Genomic DNA, 14,675 nt, shown 5'->3' with positions numbered 1-14,675 from the left:
CAACAAGGGGCCAAGACAGACATTGTTTACGTTGACTGCTTTAGCCGTGTGTTACTTACGATACTTTTTATTCCAAAAGCACAAAAGCTCCATTTTCGAGCATATGAAGAAAAATATTATTTGTATAAACATTATATAATGATAATAAAAAATATTTCAAAAATTAATAAGGTAACGTTTCTCGATACAAAAGATGAAAGAAATCTCTTAAGAATAAGAAAAAAACAGTGTAAGAAACAATATTTCAATAAAATTAGTTATAAATAATACGTTACATTTTAAAAACTGTACACTTTGCATTTTTCCATAAGTTGCAAATAGTTGCAAATTCGCTGGCTTTACAGCATCTCATTGAAAACGTTTTTATACAATTTTTTTAAATTTTCCAAAGCTTACATTTTTGACAAATTTATCATGTCAAATAACTAAATTTATCTAATTTGAAATAAATTGTAATAAAGAAATAAATAAAAAATAATTTCGATTACGTTTTGACTTTCAAAGAGTCTTTTTTTAAGGTTGAGCATGTTCCAATTTGTAAACATCATGATAAGCATTACGAATTAATGCATAAGGGAAGCAACTTTCAAGCAAATCCATAGTGAGAAAAGGAGATTCTTGAACAATTTGATCGAGAAGAAGATAAACTGATTCTCTATTTCTTGTTGCTTCCTTATCAGCTTCTTGGCCTAATCTCAATAAACTGGAAGAAGCTAAGGCAAGAAACTCTTTCATTCTGTCCTCAATATCATTCTGACCACAGATCGTGAATAATGCTCCAAAAATGTTATTAATTGCCGTGGCCATACAGTGAATATTATTCGAATGACCCTCAAGAGATGCTCTATAAAATGAGTTTTCATTTTTAGCGAGTTTAGGAATTGAAACCGCTACAAAAACCATTAGAAGACAAACTAAAATATGCTCATCTTCATCAACTTCAGCCTTTTGACTTCGAAGGGCTGTGGTTAAGGTGGGATCGACCTTGCAAGTAAGACCGGCGGCTGAAGTCATTTCAGACACCACACGCATTGGATCACCAGACGGAAGATGATGTTTGAAATCGAGAATGGAACTTAATAAAAATGGAATTCGCTCCTCTAGAACATCGACAAGCGCGGCTTGAGAAAGTTGTCTGAAGCTGAGAATCACACCGATTATTGTTACTCTCTGAAGAACGTTGTCCACTTGTTGCAATTTTTTAAATTGTTCTTTCATCACTTCTGGTTTATCAAAGTTTGTCCTTAATGCAATTAAAACTTCTTTATTTCCAGCGACAAGTTTCTTCAATTCCTGAACTTGGCTTGCAATATGCCACATTAAAGTCTCATTCAACATTTTCATACCTGAAAAATAAAGAAGTAAATACATACATTTTATATAATTAATTATTATTAAGTATTCTGTCCTCTAAAATTGAGAATATTTCATTTTGGATTTGCAACAAGTGAAATTGAAATTACAGTTTTAATCTCGAAAAGTATGAATATGAAAATTTAGGGAAAATATAAAATGAAATTATTTTGTATTTTCCCTAAATTTTGGCCAAAAGTCAAAAATATTTCGACAGACTTAAAATTTTATTTAATTGAAAATTGGTTTATCCATATGTCAGAGTAACAGAAATTGAATTTTACTAGTTGTTAAAAGAATTATTTTTGTTTTTATATGTCGAAAAAAAGTAGCTATCGAAAAATCAATCTTGACGACCAAAGAAACTCGTTTTAGACACTTCACAAAACTGACAAAAATTCCAATACTATATTTTATTTTCCTGACTTTTTCCTAATTTTCATAAAAAAGATATTTACTTCTTTCTTATCCTGCCAATAAATTGAATTTCTGCAACAAATTTTATTATTCATGAAAGAATTTAAATATTTATAAAAATAATTAATTCTTACGAAGAATTATATAGAAAATTTTAAATAACTCATTTCTTTCGACTAATTTTATGCAAATTCTAATTTAAATAATTGAATTCTTTAGAAATTTTTATTATTCATAGAAAGAATCGAATTCTTACCAAGATTAAAAAAAATTTTTTTTAAATAATTGAATTCTGTTTGGAAATTTTATGAAAATAGTAAATACTGAAAATCATTGAATTGTGAAGAGTTTTTTAAAATAATTAAATTTTACAAAGGATTCTATTAAAATTTTTGACAATAATTGAATGTTTGTGTCGCATTTTATTAAATTTTTTGAAAATAATTGAATTCCTAAAAAGCATTTTATTATTTATGAAAATAATTGAATTCTTGCGAACAATTTTATTATGATTTCTTAAAACTAGCGCCTCAGACGGCCTTCGGCCGTCTACGTTGCTTCTATGCCATGTTCATTTTTGTTCAATTTTTAAAAGTTTTAATGTTAATTTTTTCAATTTAATAATGTTTTAAATAAAATTCTATTTTACTTAAGGGGACATTCCAGTTCAAAACAGGCAAAAAGAAGGCTTTTTTTAGTATATATTATTAAAATAACTATGACATTTATTTAAAAAATTTCTTTTACATGTAATAAATAATTTATTTAAGAATTTGTAAAAAATTTTTTTTTTTATTTTTATTTCAAAATGGCGGCGATATACGCCATTTTCGAAAATGCCCATTTTCGGTGGTAAGATCGATTCAAAACTTTCTAAAATAGATAAAACCAAAAACGAAGTGACATTCTCTTCGTTAGATAATTCTTTAGGTGTGGAACCTCAAAAAAGTGGAATTTTCTTTCCCCCCTTTTTTAGAGTACGTTTTCCCAAAAATAAGCAAAAAAAAGGTGTTTTTATTCAGAATTTCTCTTATAAAAAGAAGGGGAGTTGGAAATTTTCCAGTTTTTGAGGTTTCACTTATAGGCATGATGTCGCTGAATCAAAAGCCGTTTGATTTTTTAAAATCGCTTCAGAAGAACTCGAGATATCACTCTTACCAGATCAAAAAAAGACATTTTGAGAAAAACGCATTTAAAGATTTGTTCATAAGTTTCGAAATTTTTTTTAAAAAATCATCGGATTTGCTTAAAAATCTTTACTCGGGGGTTTTTGAGGTCGCTAATTACGAATATGGAATCAGATTTTTAAAATTCAAAATGGCGGATCCAATATGGCGGACATTTTTTTTCAAAATCATTGAATTTGCTTCAAAATCGTTACGGGGGGGTTTTTGGGGTCGCTGATTACGAATATGACATCATTTTTTTAAAATTAAAAATGTCGGATGCAATATAGTAGACGAAAAAAAAAATTAAACGAAAAAAAAATTAAAATTAAAAAATTGTCTTTTTCGCCATATTGGATCCGCTATTTTGAATTTTGAAAATTTGATATCTAATTTGTGATCAGCAACACCAAATACATTTTTGTTTGTCTTTTTTAAAAAATGCAAATGAGAAAACATTTAAATCATTCGATTGCTTATCCGCATACAAAAACATCTTTGACATGGCGAAGAATAAGGATGTATAATTTTTGTTTTACTTCGAATTTTGCAATATTATTTTAGGAGAGTATTCTTGACACTATAAGAAATCCGAAAATAAAAACAAAAAAAAATCGATTTTTTTTACATTTTGAACTGGAATGTCCCCTTAAAATATTTTTTTGCTTAAGTGTAAAATTTTCTATTAATTTAATTATATTTTTAATTACAAATTATATGTTATTTATCATTTATATTTATTTATTTATTTATTTATTTATTTTGAACATAAACAGGTTATAGACGAACCCGTATATTATTATTTATTTAGTAGTAAAAGAATAATTTCAGACTGCAGCTCCATCTCTTAAATATATGTGAATTTTTAATGTACTACAATTTCATTTGGAAACATGAGTTCGCCCTTCTATTCATATTACCGATGCTTAATCTTTTCGATACTTTTCGAGTTACACTTTCGAGTGCATTCGATTCTTTTATCCCATGTCTTTTTTTAGAAAGGATAATTGAATCTCCAAGAAGAAATTTATTACTTTTAAATATAATTGAATTTTGAAAAGAATTTTATTAAAATTCCCTGAAATGATTCGATTTTTGGGAATAATTTTGTAATTTATATATAAATATAGATTTATATATAAATTTATATATATATAAAAGATTATAGATTATAATATATAGATTATAGATAATATATCTATATTATATATGAGCGGATGGGAAGAAGAACTCGATGTGACGCTCCGCTGCACGCTGTATTGTCAGTCAAGAGTTCCAAATGCCAATAAAATTAAAGTTTGAAATTTTGAATTTTAAAAAGTGCTACATTATAGAAAATAAAGAGGCGCATCTTTTTTTCCTTTGAATTTTTTTTATAGGACAATTAGTTTAAATAGTAAGTGCAAAAAACTTAAAAAAATTTATTTTTATTTTTCATTCAATTTTAAAACATAAATCATCGTAGTTAAGACAAATATTGATAAAATTAATCGGTATTTGATATACAAACTCGTTAGGGTCTATAGAAGACGATAACATATCAAAAAACTTAAAAATTATTAATTGTTTAATAATATTTAATTATTATTAATGATCTACCAGCAATCACATTTTCTTACCTTCGCCGACAAAAAGTCAGTGGGGAAGTTTCGAATTAAAAGAACTTCCAGTGAGACATTTGTTCTTCAATGTATAAAGATGTTTTCTGAAAAATTTCAAATTGATTTATTGAAAAGTTTAGAAAATATCGAAGTTTAAACAAATTGCGCGTGGCGCGCTAGCGAGTCGCCGTGTATATTATATTCTGTGTATAAATGATCTGCTTCTCATAACTTTTACATATACATTTATTTACTATCGCAAATAAATTGTTTTCAATTTATTTATATTGATAAATTAAAATTGATTCAATGTTTAAATTAATAAATTTTTACTAAATGAATAGAATAAAATATTATTTATGTTACCTATATGAATAAATATTTTTCTTATTAATTTGTTATTTAAAAATATTTTTATGTATAAAATTTTCAAATATCTATAATAATAATGTGGACAAGAAAATATTTTCAAACTTTCCATTTTCAATATTTAAATTTCTTATTTACAAATTATTATTGATAGTTCGTAATTATTTCGTTATTTACGTTACAAATTATTGTTAAAAATTTTTACGCTTTAAGAATGTGAAATATTACCTTTAACGTTATTGTTAAAATATGTCATTAGAACGAAAAAGGAAATATTATGATGCGTCAAAAGAAAAGAGGAAAAATTTAATTAATGTATATCTAGTATTTTATTAAATATGTTATTAAAATACCTTAACATTAGTTTGAGTTATTTATTAACATTTATTAGTATTTAAAAAATATTTTATTTATTTTTATTTTCACATATTAAAATGTGTTTAATTATAATAATTTAATATAAGGTTTCAATATTATATATTACATTTAAAAAATGTTTAAATAATTTTATTATTTATTATTATAAAAGTTTAATATAATTGAAAACAATTTATTTGCGATAGTAAATAAATGTATATGTAAAAGTTATGAAAAGCAGATCATTTATACACAGAATATAATTCTCTATACACGGCGACTCGCTAGCGCGCCACGCGCAATTTGTTTAAACTTCGATATTTTCTAAACTTTTTAATAAATCAATTTGAAATTTTTCAGAAAACATCTTTATACATTGAAGAACAAATGACTCACTGGAAGTTCTTTTAATTCGAAACTTCCCCACTGACTTTTTGTCGGCGAAGGTAAGAAAATGTGATTGCTGGTAGATCATTAATAATAATTAAATATTATTAAACAATTAATAATTTTTAAGTTTTTTGATATGTTATCGTCTTCTATAGACCCTAACGAGTTTGTATATCAAATACCGATTAATTTTATCAATATTTGTCTTAACTACGATGATTTATGTTTTAAAATTGAATGAAAAATAAAAATAAATTTTTTTTAGTTTTTTGCACTTACTATTTAAACTAATTGTTCTATAAAAAAAATTCAAAGGAAAAAAAGATGCGCCTCTTTATTTTCTATAATGTAGCACTTTTTAAAATTCAAAATTTCAAACTTTAATTTTATTGGCATTTGGAACTCTTGACTGACAATACAGCGTGCAGCGGAGCGTCACATCGAGTTCTTCTTCCCATCCGCTCAATATAGATTATAGATATAGATTATAATATAGATTATAGATTATAGATTTATATATATATAGACATAATTAAATTCTTTCGAAGAATTATGTATGTAAATAATTGAATTCTTGGGAAGAATTTTATTAAAATTTACAAGAATAATTGTATTATAACAAAAAAATTTAATTAGAATTGTATTTAAAATAATCGATTGCTTTCGAACAATTTTATTAAAATATTTGAAAATAATTGAATTCCTGTGAAAAATTCTAATATTTTTGTAAATAATTGAATTCTTCCAAAGAATTTTAATAAAACATTTTATTACATAATTGATTTTTTCGACGAATTGAAATTAAATTTTTAAGAATATTTACATTTTTGGAGCAATTCCTGTAAAATTGTATTAAAAATAATTGAAATCCTGCAATGAATTTTATTATTTATGAAATAATTGAATAGTTGCTAAGAATTTATTAAAATTTTCAAAAATAATTGAATTCCTGAGAAGAATTTTATTAAAATGTTTAATAAGAATTGAATTTTTGTGAATAATTTTGTTATTTTTGAAAATAATTAAATTCTTCATAAGAATTTTAGCAAAAAATTGTTTAAAATAATTAATTATTTCGAAATATAATAAATACTATCAAAATTTTATTTTTAATAATTCAATTCTTGTTGAAAACTTTATTTGTGAAAATAATTGAATTTTTCGATTAATTAATTTAAAATAGTACAAGTTGTAAATCCAGATGTTCATTACATGAACATTTTGCTTCCTCTCTACGATCAGCAAAAAAAATTTGCTTTCTCGTGTAGGAAGCATTAACGACAAGTATATTTAATTTTTAAATAATTTTTAATACAATTTAACATTTATAAAATAAAGTTCATTCGTCTTAAGGAGGTTGTTTACAGATATGCAGACCTTCAGAAAAAATATTGAATTGACATTAAAGAATTTTTAATATTATTGTTATTCGTATCTTCTGGAAGAACAAATATCAATTTTCAAGAAAACAATTTGAATCTTACAAAAATTGTTTATTTAGTCATTTTGCATATGATCAAAGTTTTCTTCATATCAAAAGGTTAAACTTTTTCAAAACTGATTCGATTTAAGTCAATGATTTTTAATAAAAATATTTTTAAAAAATTTAAAAATAATTTACGATAAAATTTTAAAAATAAAATTTAATTTTTAACAATGTATGTATTGATCAATTTTTTAAAAAATTTTTTGTAAGAAACTAGCACTAAATTAACAATTTTGCTTCCTCATAGAGGAAGGATTGTATTAGCAAAATTTTGGATTGTGATTTTTTGACATATTTATAAACTTATTTTCATGAAACCTAATCTTTTAGTACTTTATGTACGAATGGGCACTGCCCGTATAAATGTTATAAATAAATAAAAATTTCGATGTAATTTGACCTCAGAAGCCCAAAAAACGGATTTAAAAAGAATGTCCCGATGTGTGTGTGTGTACTAACATTACATTTGTCTCAATATCCCAGAACGAGAAAGAGCTAAAGGCTTCAATTTTTTTTAAATTGTAGGTCTCCTCGGGGGACATAAAATGAGAGTATTTTCAGCCCGATTCATAAAGTTTAACTACTTATATTTTTTTGCATTTTTCGTTTTGTAAAAAAAAGTTTTTTAGCCATAACTTAAAAAAAATGTTAGGACACCTATAAATGTTTTTCTTTAGTTTTATAGAGTTTTTTCAAACGCATCTTTTGAGCCTTCATTGAACATTTTTCGTCCATATTAGCCAGAGATATGTAAAATTTTAAAATCTAAAATTTTGTAAAATAAGACTTTTATGAAAATTTTTTTAAATTATGTAGAAGTATGTAACTTTAAAAATATTATTACCAACTTGAAGAGCATTACAAAAGGCTTCGATTGATCTATTTTTGAATCTGATTCGGTCAGAAATTATGAAATTATTTGTATTTGAAAAATCAAAAATTGTGGAAAATATCATTTTTTCAACATTCTTGTTTATTAACTTATGTGTAATTATTAAACTATTATTAGGGCAGTTCCATACGAAAATTTGATTAATTTTTGACTGAGTTATAAGCATTTAAAAAAATTTACGTAAAAAACATCATTTTTCAAAAATCTGTATCTCCTGAACCGCTTTATGAAAGAATTTGAAAAAATTCAAGGTAGCTCATTTCAAAGAGTACTAAAAGAAAAAAAAATGTTTAAAAAAAAATTTGAGATGCAAAGGCAAAATGATTTCCGAGTTGGCGTGGAATGCCCCATATAAATAAAAAATGTTTTGGCTCCATATGTATAACAAAAAGTAGAAAAGAACTCTTACCGTAAGGTCCAATAAGTTCTGCTAAAGCCCTTAGTTCATTAATGTCTGAGAACTCTTCAGCATTAAAAGGAATCGCTCCTTCAACAGTGAGACTGACAAAAGCTCTTTGATTGCCAGAATAGCAAATATTCCCAGCACTGACTCTTCTTAGTAAAACTTCCGAATACCATTGAGTATAAAGAGCTGCAATCGATTTCTCTCCATGACTATCCAAAGGTTGTGTTTGCTGCAGTAACGCATTATTAAAGACCCTCGTAATATCAATGTGAACATAATTTTCAACAGTCTGAAGAACATTCATATAGGCTCGAACGCTGACAAATAATTCCGACGGTTTTGCAATTTCACTCGTATCCGGATTGAACATAACCATTCCAACTAAAGCTTGAGCAAACCTGTTCTCCAAATGCTGATGAAGGTATTCTCTTGGGGCGAATGTGTATTCCCAAACGTTAATTGTAGGACAATAATTAATAGCGTAACAAAGTTCAGTTAAGGCCATATGCAATTTATCCATTGTCGTCAATTCTTCTCTAGTTTTTCTGTAACTCTCAATTCCCGGTTTGTGAATTTCAATCATGTTCTTCTTGTTTTTATCCTTCTTTTTACGATTCAAAGTTTGAGAGATAAGAATCGCGCAATGTTTCGGAAGAAGTTTATCGCTCATATCACACTGCTCGTCACAGATTGTTGTAATAATGTTCTTGGCTTCTTTTGCCATTTCATCGAGAAACATGTTGACCACCGACAAACTTCTCTCTCTAATATGATGACGTTCTTCTGGGCATAGTTCGTGGGTACAACTCTGAAAGTGGCTACAAATGAGAGGAAAAGCAACGATGTATCTATTCTGAGCTGGAAATTCCAGGCACATGTGAAACTGATCCTCGAAAATTTTACTATAGAAGCAGAAGATTGAAAGATCGGAAGTTTCAACAAGCACGTCATCTAGATTATCGACCATTTTTGTGTGAAAGATAACGGTATCCATAAAGGATGTGAGCTCCCTATTCTCGGCCAGATTCATTCCACTCTTGGCGATCGACATGTAAGCCTGAAGTCTAAACCAATCGAGTCTAAAAGCCCTGAAGTCAAATAGCTCATTGTCCTCGACTTGTTTCACTGTGAGACTCGCAATTTGAGAGCACAAGTCGCTTAAAATTGCCCCTTCTTCCTCGGGGCAGACGGGAAGATTCTGAATCATTTGGTGCAGTGCAGGTGCATCAAAGCCGGAGAGAAATTGCACGTAGTATCTCTGAAGAACTTGAGAGTACTTTCTAACGAGAGCCCGAAGCTCCTCGCAATGGAAGAGTAATTCTGGTAGTTGTCTGTCGACCAAGTCTTCGCCACCACGACCTTTGCCTTTGCCCTGATTAGGAGGATTGACTCGATGTCGCAGGAGCCAGAAAACTTCGTCTCTAGAGTGACAGAGGCCCATTAGAATCAGCAGCACTTTCGGTCCTAGAAGACCTGGTTGATCAGTTAAAATTAGCCCCAGTTCTTTGAGAGCCGTTCTGAGGAATTTTCTCCTCTCTCTGTGACGATAGCCAGCTTTTTGAATCGCGTGATTGTAACATTCCTTCACCTCGGAGACTCTTTTGCCGTAGCCTTTAATGCCTTCGAAAAAGGCTTGGATGTACTGGTGAATGTAAATGACTTCATCTCGAAAGAGAGCAAGAACCCAGCCGGATTCCAGCGCAGTTGTCCAAAGTTGATTCGGCTGTTCTTGATTAAGAAACGAATGACAGAGAGTAAAGCCAAGAATAATCCATCTTTCGACGCGCTCCAAACTCAATGTTTCGCATGACATTGTATCAGTCGCTGCTGCCTTTAAAATTTGTCCTGGACTCCCCACTAAACTGAGTTTCTGATCCGCTCTCCAAGTGTCGGCTGTTAAATTTCTGCCAGGATATATTGGCCACAATGATGTTAAAGCGTTCTTCAGTAGCTTCGAGTGTGGTACAAATTCCTCTGAGAGTTTTTTTAATGGCGCATCATAATCCATTATCATTTGCCCCAAACGTGGAAAACTTTGATCTGACTGGCTGTGCACCTGGAATTTTAATTAAAGCAACTATTTCAGTTTGATTAATTTGGGTTAATTTTAATTTTTTGGATCGTTGATTACGAATGCGAAATTGGAAATTATTTTTGATTACTACTTTTCTTTGTAGAAACATGGTTAGCTGAAGAAACTCCAAATTTTAAATAATTTAATACCAATGTTGGTAATAAATTGTAATTTGGTTCTCTTTTAATACCGTAATCAGGTCTACTTTAGATCCTTTATTTTACAGTGGAGTTAGTAAATAACGATTATCTATTTAAACAATTGTTGAATTGTTAAATCTTTAAAATATCTTAATATCTTATTGCCCAGCTTAGTTATTTGCATATTTAGAAAAATTTATGTTTGGAAAATTATTTATTTAAACAATTGTTAAATCTACAAGTATATGTTCCACGTTTCTTTGGGGTCGTCCATAATCCATGGACATAATTTAAAATTTTTAAACATCAACCGATATCAATACTAACTTTAAAAAAAATTAAACAATATTCAACAAAAAAATTAATTAGATATTTTGACAAAAATCAAAAATATGATTTTGGATTAAAAATTCGGATTTATTATTTATATTTCATTTTTATAGTGAAAATTAGTTAAAAAAATACGTTATTGCAATGATAATGTAAAAATATTTGTCAGTTACGGTCGACCGTAATCGACCAAAAGTTTTTAGAAAAGAAATTATTAAGTATGCAGTTGTCGATTCTCACTTTTTTATAGAAACTGTTAATAAATAAAACTGAAGGTTAAGTTTCAATGTTTATTTTGATTTTTTTACACATAATAAATTATCCAAAAAAATTAATTCTGAAAAAAATAAGATGTAAGAGAAAAGAAAAATAAAAAAAAATGAAAAGAAATTGGAAGGTTTATGAGTGTTAAATTTTAATAAAATGTCTTTGAAAATTATTAAATTTCATATTTTTACAATTCAGTTTAAGTAAAATTTATTTTTAAAATAAAAAACAATTTAATTTTTAAGTAATTCAAACAAAAAATAAAAGAAAAATAATGTCAATAATATCCCCGTCCATGTTTCGGTTGTAAGTAGTACAGATTTTGACTAGTAACAATATATAATAAATATAAAAGTAATATATTATATAATAATATAATTATTATTATAAATTATAACCCCTTAGTTAATTACCTATTAAATATTTTTTTGTAGCAATACAAAAATAAATAATTTATTAAATAATTGAATATTTCTTAAAATTGAATTTTTATGAAGAATTTCATAAATTTTTAAAAATAATTGATTTCTTTCAGCGAATTTAAAAAGTAATTTTAAAAATAAATGCAATTTTCTATCATTTTATTTAAAATTGTATACAAAATAATTGAAATTCTGCGATAACTTTTGTTATTTATAAAAATAATTGAATTCTTGCAACGAATTTTATTAAAAATCTTTTTAAAGAATTGAATTCCTGTGAAAAATTTTATTTGTGAAAATAATTGGATTCCGGAGAAAAATATTATTATTTATGAAAATAATTAATTTCTTTGTGAAGAATTCTATTCAAATTCTTTTAAATAATTGAATTTCTCAGAATTTTTTAAAACTTTTTGAAAATAATTAAATTCTATCGAGAAATTTCATTAAAAAATTGAAAATAACTGGAATCTGACAAAGAATTTTATTGAATTTTTTTTTTAAATAATAGAATTCCTGTGAAAAATTTTATTTTTAAAAAGAATTGAATTCTTGGGCAGAATTTTATTAAAATTTCTTAAATAATTGAATTGCTTCGAAGAATTCTATTTTTTACGAAAATAACTAAATTGTTTCGAAGATTTTTACAAACATTTTTGACAATAATTGTATACCTAGGAAGAATGTTACATTTTACGAAAATAATTTATTCTATTATCAATTTTATTATCATTTTTTAAATTTGTACGGCATTTTATCAATTTTTTTTTAAATAATTGAATATTCGAGAAAATTTTTATTATTTATGAAAATAATTAATTTCTTGCGAAGAATTTTATTCAAATTTTTTTAAATAAATGAATTCCCATAAAAAAAATTTTTATTTGTGAAAATAATTGAATTCTTAAGAAGAATAAATTTTATTGAAAATAATTGCATTGTAAGGAAAAATTTTATTAAAATTGCAATTTTATTAACTAAATCTTGCAAAGAATTTTGTCATAATTTTTTTAAATAATAAAATTTTTAAAAGAATTTTTTAATGTTTCGAAATAATTGAATTTCTTAGATCATAATTTTTTCAATGCTTTGAATATATTTGAATTTTTTTGAGAATCTTCATTAAAAAATTAAAAATAATTGAATTGATGCGAAGAAATTTTATAAAAAATTAGAAAATAATTGAATTGTTGTGAATTCTTTTGGAAAATTTTATTAAAATAGTAGATATTAATAAATAGATAATTAAAATGAGGAAAATTTTTGAAAATAATTGAAATTTTGCCAAGAATTTCATTAAATTTTTTTTGAAAATAATTGAATTTCGGAGAAGAATTTTATTATTTAAAAAGATAATTTAAATTTTGACGAAATTATGTTTAAATTTTTGAACATAATTGAATTTATGCAAAGAAGTTTATCACTTTTGAAAATAATTGAATTTCTGAAATCAGTTGTTCTTAAAATTTCTATTTAAATTCATTAAAAATTGAAATTTTCTAAAATTTCAAATTGAAACCTTTGAAATTCATCTATTTATGAAAATTGTAATCGCAACTCTTTTGAAAATTTTAAGAATTAAAATTTTTCATTAAATAATTTATAAGTAATAATTTTATTATAATTCTTCAAGAATTAAGTTATTAAATATTTAATTAAGTTATTTGAAAAGAAATTATTGTCATAGAAATAGAAAAAATACCTACGAAGATTATTGTAGTTAATCACAAAAATTTACAATTCACAAAAATCTTATTTTTAAGAAAGAAAATGATTTATCAAATTTTGCTAAATTGTTCTTAAAGCATAAATCAATAAAAAAATGCACAAATTGAAGTTTGAAACGATTACGATTGAATTAGAAATTTATTAAAATTTAAAATAAGATGAATTACATAATTCAAGAGATTAAAAATGTTGACGATTTAAATTCAGAGTCAATTTAGATTTTAATTGATGAAAGTTACAGGAATTTAAAATTTAAATTTATTGAAATATAAATGGATTAAAAATTTGTAAAAACAAGTTTTGATTGAAAATTATTGCTAATAACTAAAAATATTTGATGAAATAATGCATTATTCAGCCTGTTATCGGACTAAATAAGTATAGATACAGCGTTTAAAAATTGTGTGAAATTTGAAAACGTTAAAAAATAATTTTGAAATTGATCTCACCATTTCATGGGCAGCATTAAAAAGTCCAAGAACAGCTTTCCGATCTTCAACTTTTGATAGAAGTATCATTAAGCTCGTGTAAGTAACAACGAGGTCTAAATATCCTTTTGTCAAATCAAAATTAATAGTTATATCCATGTAAACACCACAAGCATCCATCGTGGTTAACAATTCACAAACATTATCTTTAAAATCGAGTAAATCAACGAACGTGTAATAGTATAAGGATAGTGACTTAATAATTTCATTTCTTAAATTTGTGATTGTTTGCAATCCTTTGATGTCAATGTTCGGGAACTTCCTCACTATTGTTTTTATAGAAGACTCCAATGACTTGTCAGACAAGAATCCCGGCTTAGATTTAGCATCGCCACAAGCTTTTTTGATATTGTATATACGTGTGAGCATGCCGATTCCACGGTCATTTAAAATAGTCAGCTTTTCAGCCATTTTCTGTTGGCTGGGTACAATCGGTCGTGCCATGATTCTCACTATGCTGTCTCATCAATTTTTCCAGAATAAAACTTACGAAGCAATCATGATCAATGGTATTATTATTATTCACCTGCACGTAGCACGGTTCTCCTGTCACAGGAATGCCCCACCCCGTGTTCTTAAATACTTTTTCCCATAACTAGGATTAATAGTTGTGCTCAAATTCTTTAACCTGAAATTATAACAACATTTAGATATTTTATCAAGTAAGCAAATTTTAAGAATTAAATTAAACACATACGAAAGTTTATTCAACAGTGAAGTTAAAAAAATTTACACAGTCAAGCACTATATAAATCTAAACACCAATATTTTTATACCCTGAAATCAGAT

At 26.2% G+C, this 14,675-nt stretch overlaps 1 protein-coding gene across 1 annotated transcript; it reads right to left on the bottom strand.

Annotated features, from left to right (window-relative positions):
- Positions 1 to 242: 242 nt before the first annotated feature.
- Positions 243 to 14,675, bottom strand: LOC122499637 (membrane-associated protein Hem). The gene is made up of 4 exons (XM_043608088.1): positions 14,584 to 14,675; positions 13,848 to 14,514; positions 8,441 to 10,493; positions 243 to 1,346 (listed from the first exon to the last, which is right to left on the bottom strand). Exons 2-4 carry the CDS (start codon positions 14,328 to 14,330, stop codon positions 514 to 516), a joined length of 3,369 nt encoding a protein of 1,122 aa, XP_043464023.1. The 5' UTR covers positions 14,331 to 14,514; positions 14,584 to 14,675; the 3' UTR covers positions 243 to 513.

Source organism: Leptopilina heterotoma, unplaced genomic scaffold, assembly GCF_015476425.1.
Source record: "Leptopilina heterotoma isolate Lh14 unplaced genomic scaffold, ASM1547642v1 Lhet_17, whole genome shotgun sequence".
NCBI lineage: Eukaryota > Metazoa > Arthropoda > Insecta > Hymenoptera > Figitidae > Leptopilina > Leptopilina heterotoma.
Note: the sequence above shows the minus strand (reverse complement) of the source record. Positions and strands in the feature narration are given on the sequence as shown.

Bases quoted from the DNA above. Each gene is read 5' to 3' on its own strand.
- LOC122499637 (XM_043608088.1), bottom strand. From the start codon at position 14,330: ATGGCACGACCGATTGTACCCAGCCAACAGAAAATGGCTGAAAAGCTG. The intron at 10,494-13,847 runs GTGAGATCAATT...TTAAAATTCCAG, and splicing joins TTAATGCTGCCCATGAAATG to GTGCACAGCCAGTCAGATCA. The intron at 1,347-8,440 runs GTAAGAGTTCTT...TTTATTTTTCAG, and splicing joins AGAACTTATTGGACCTTACG to GTATGAAAATGTTGAATGAG.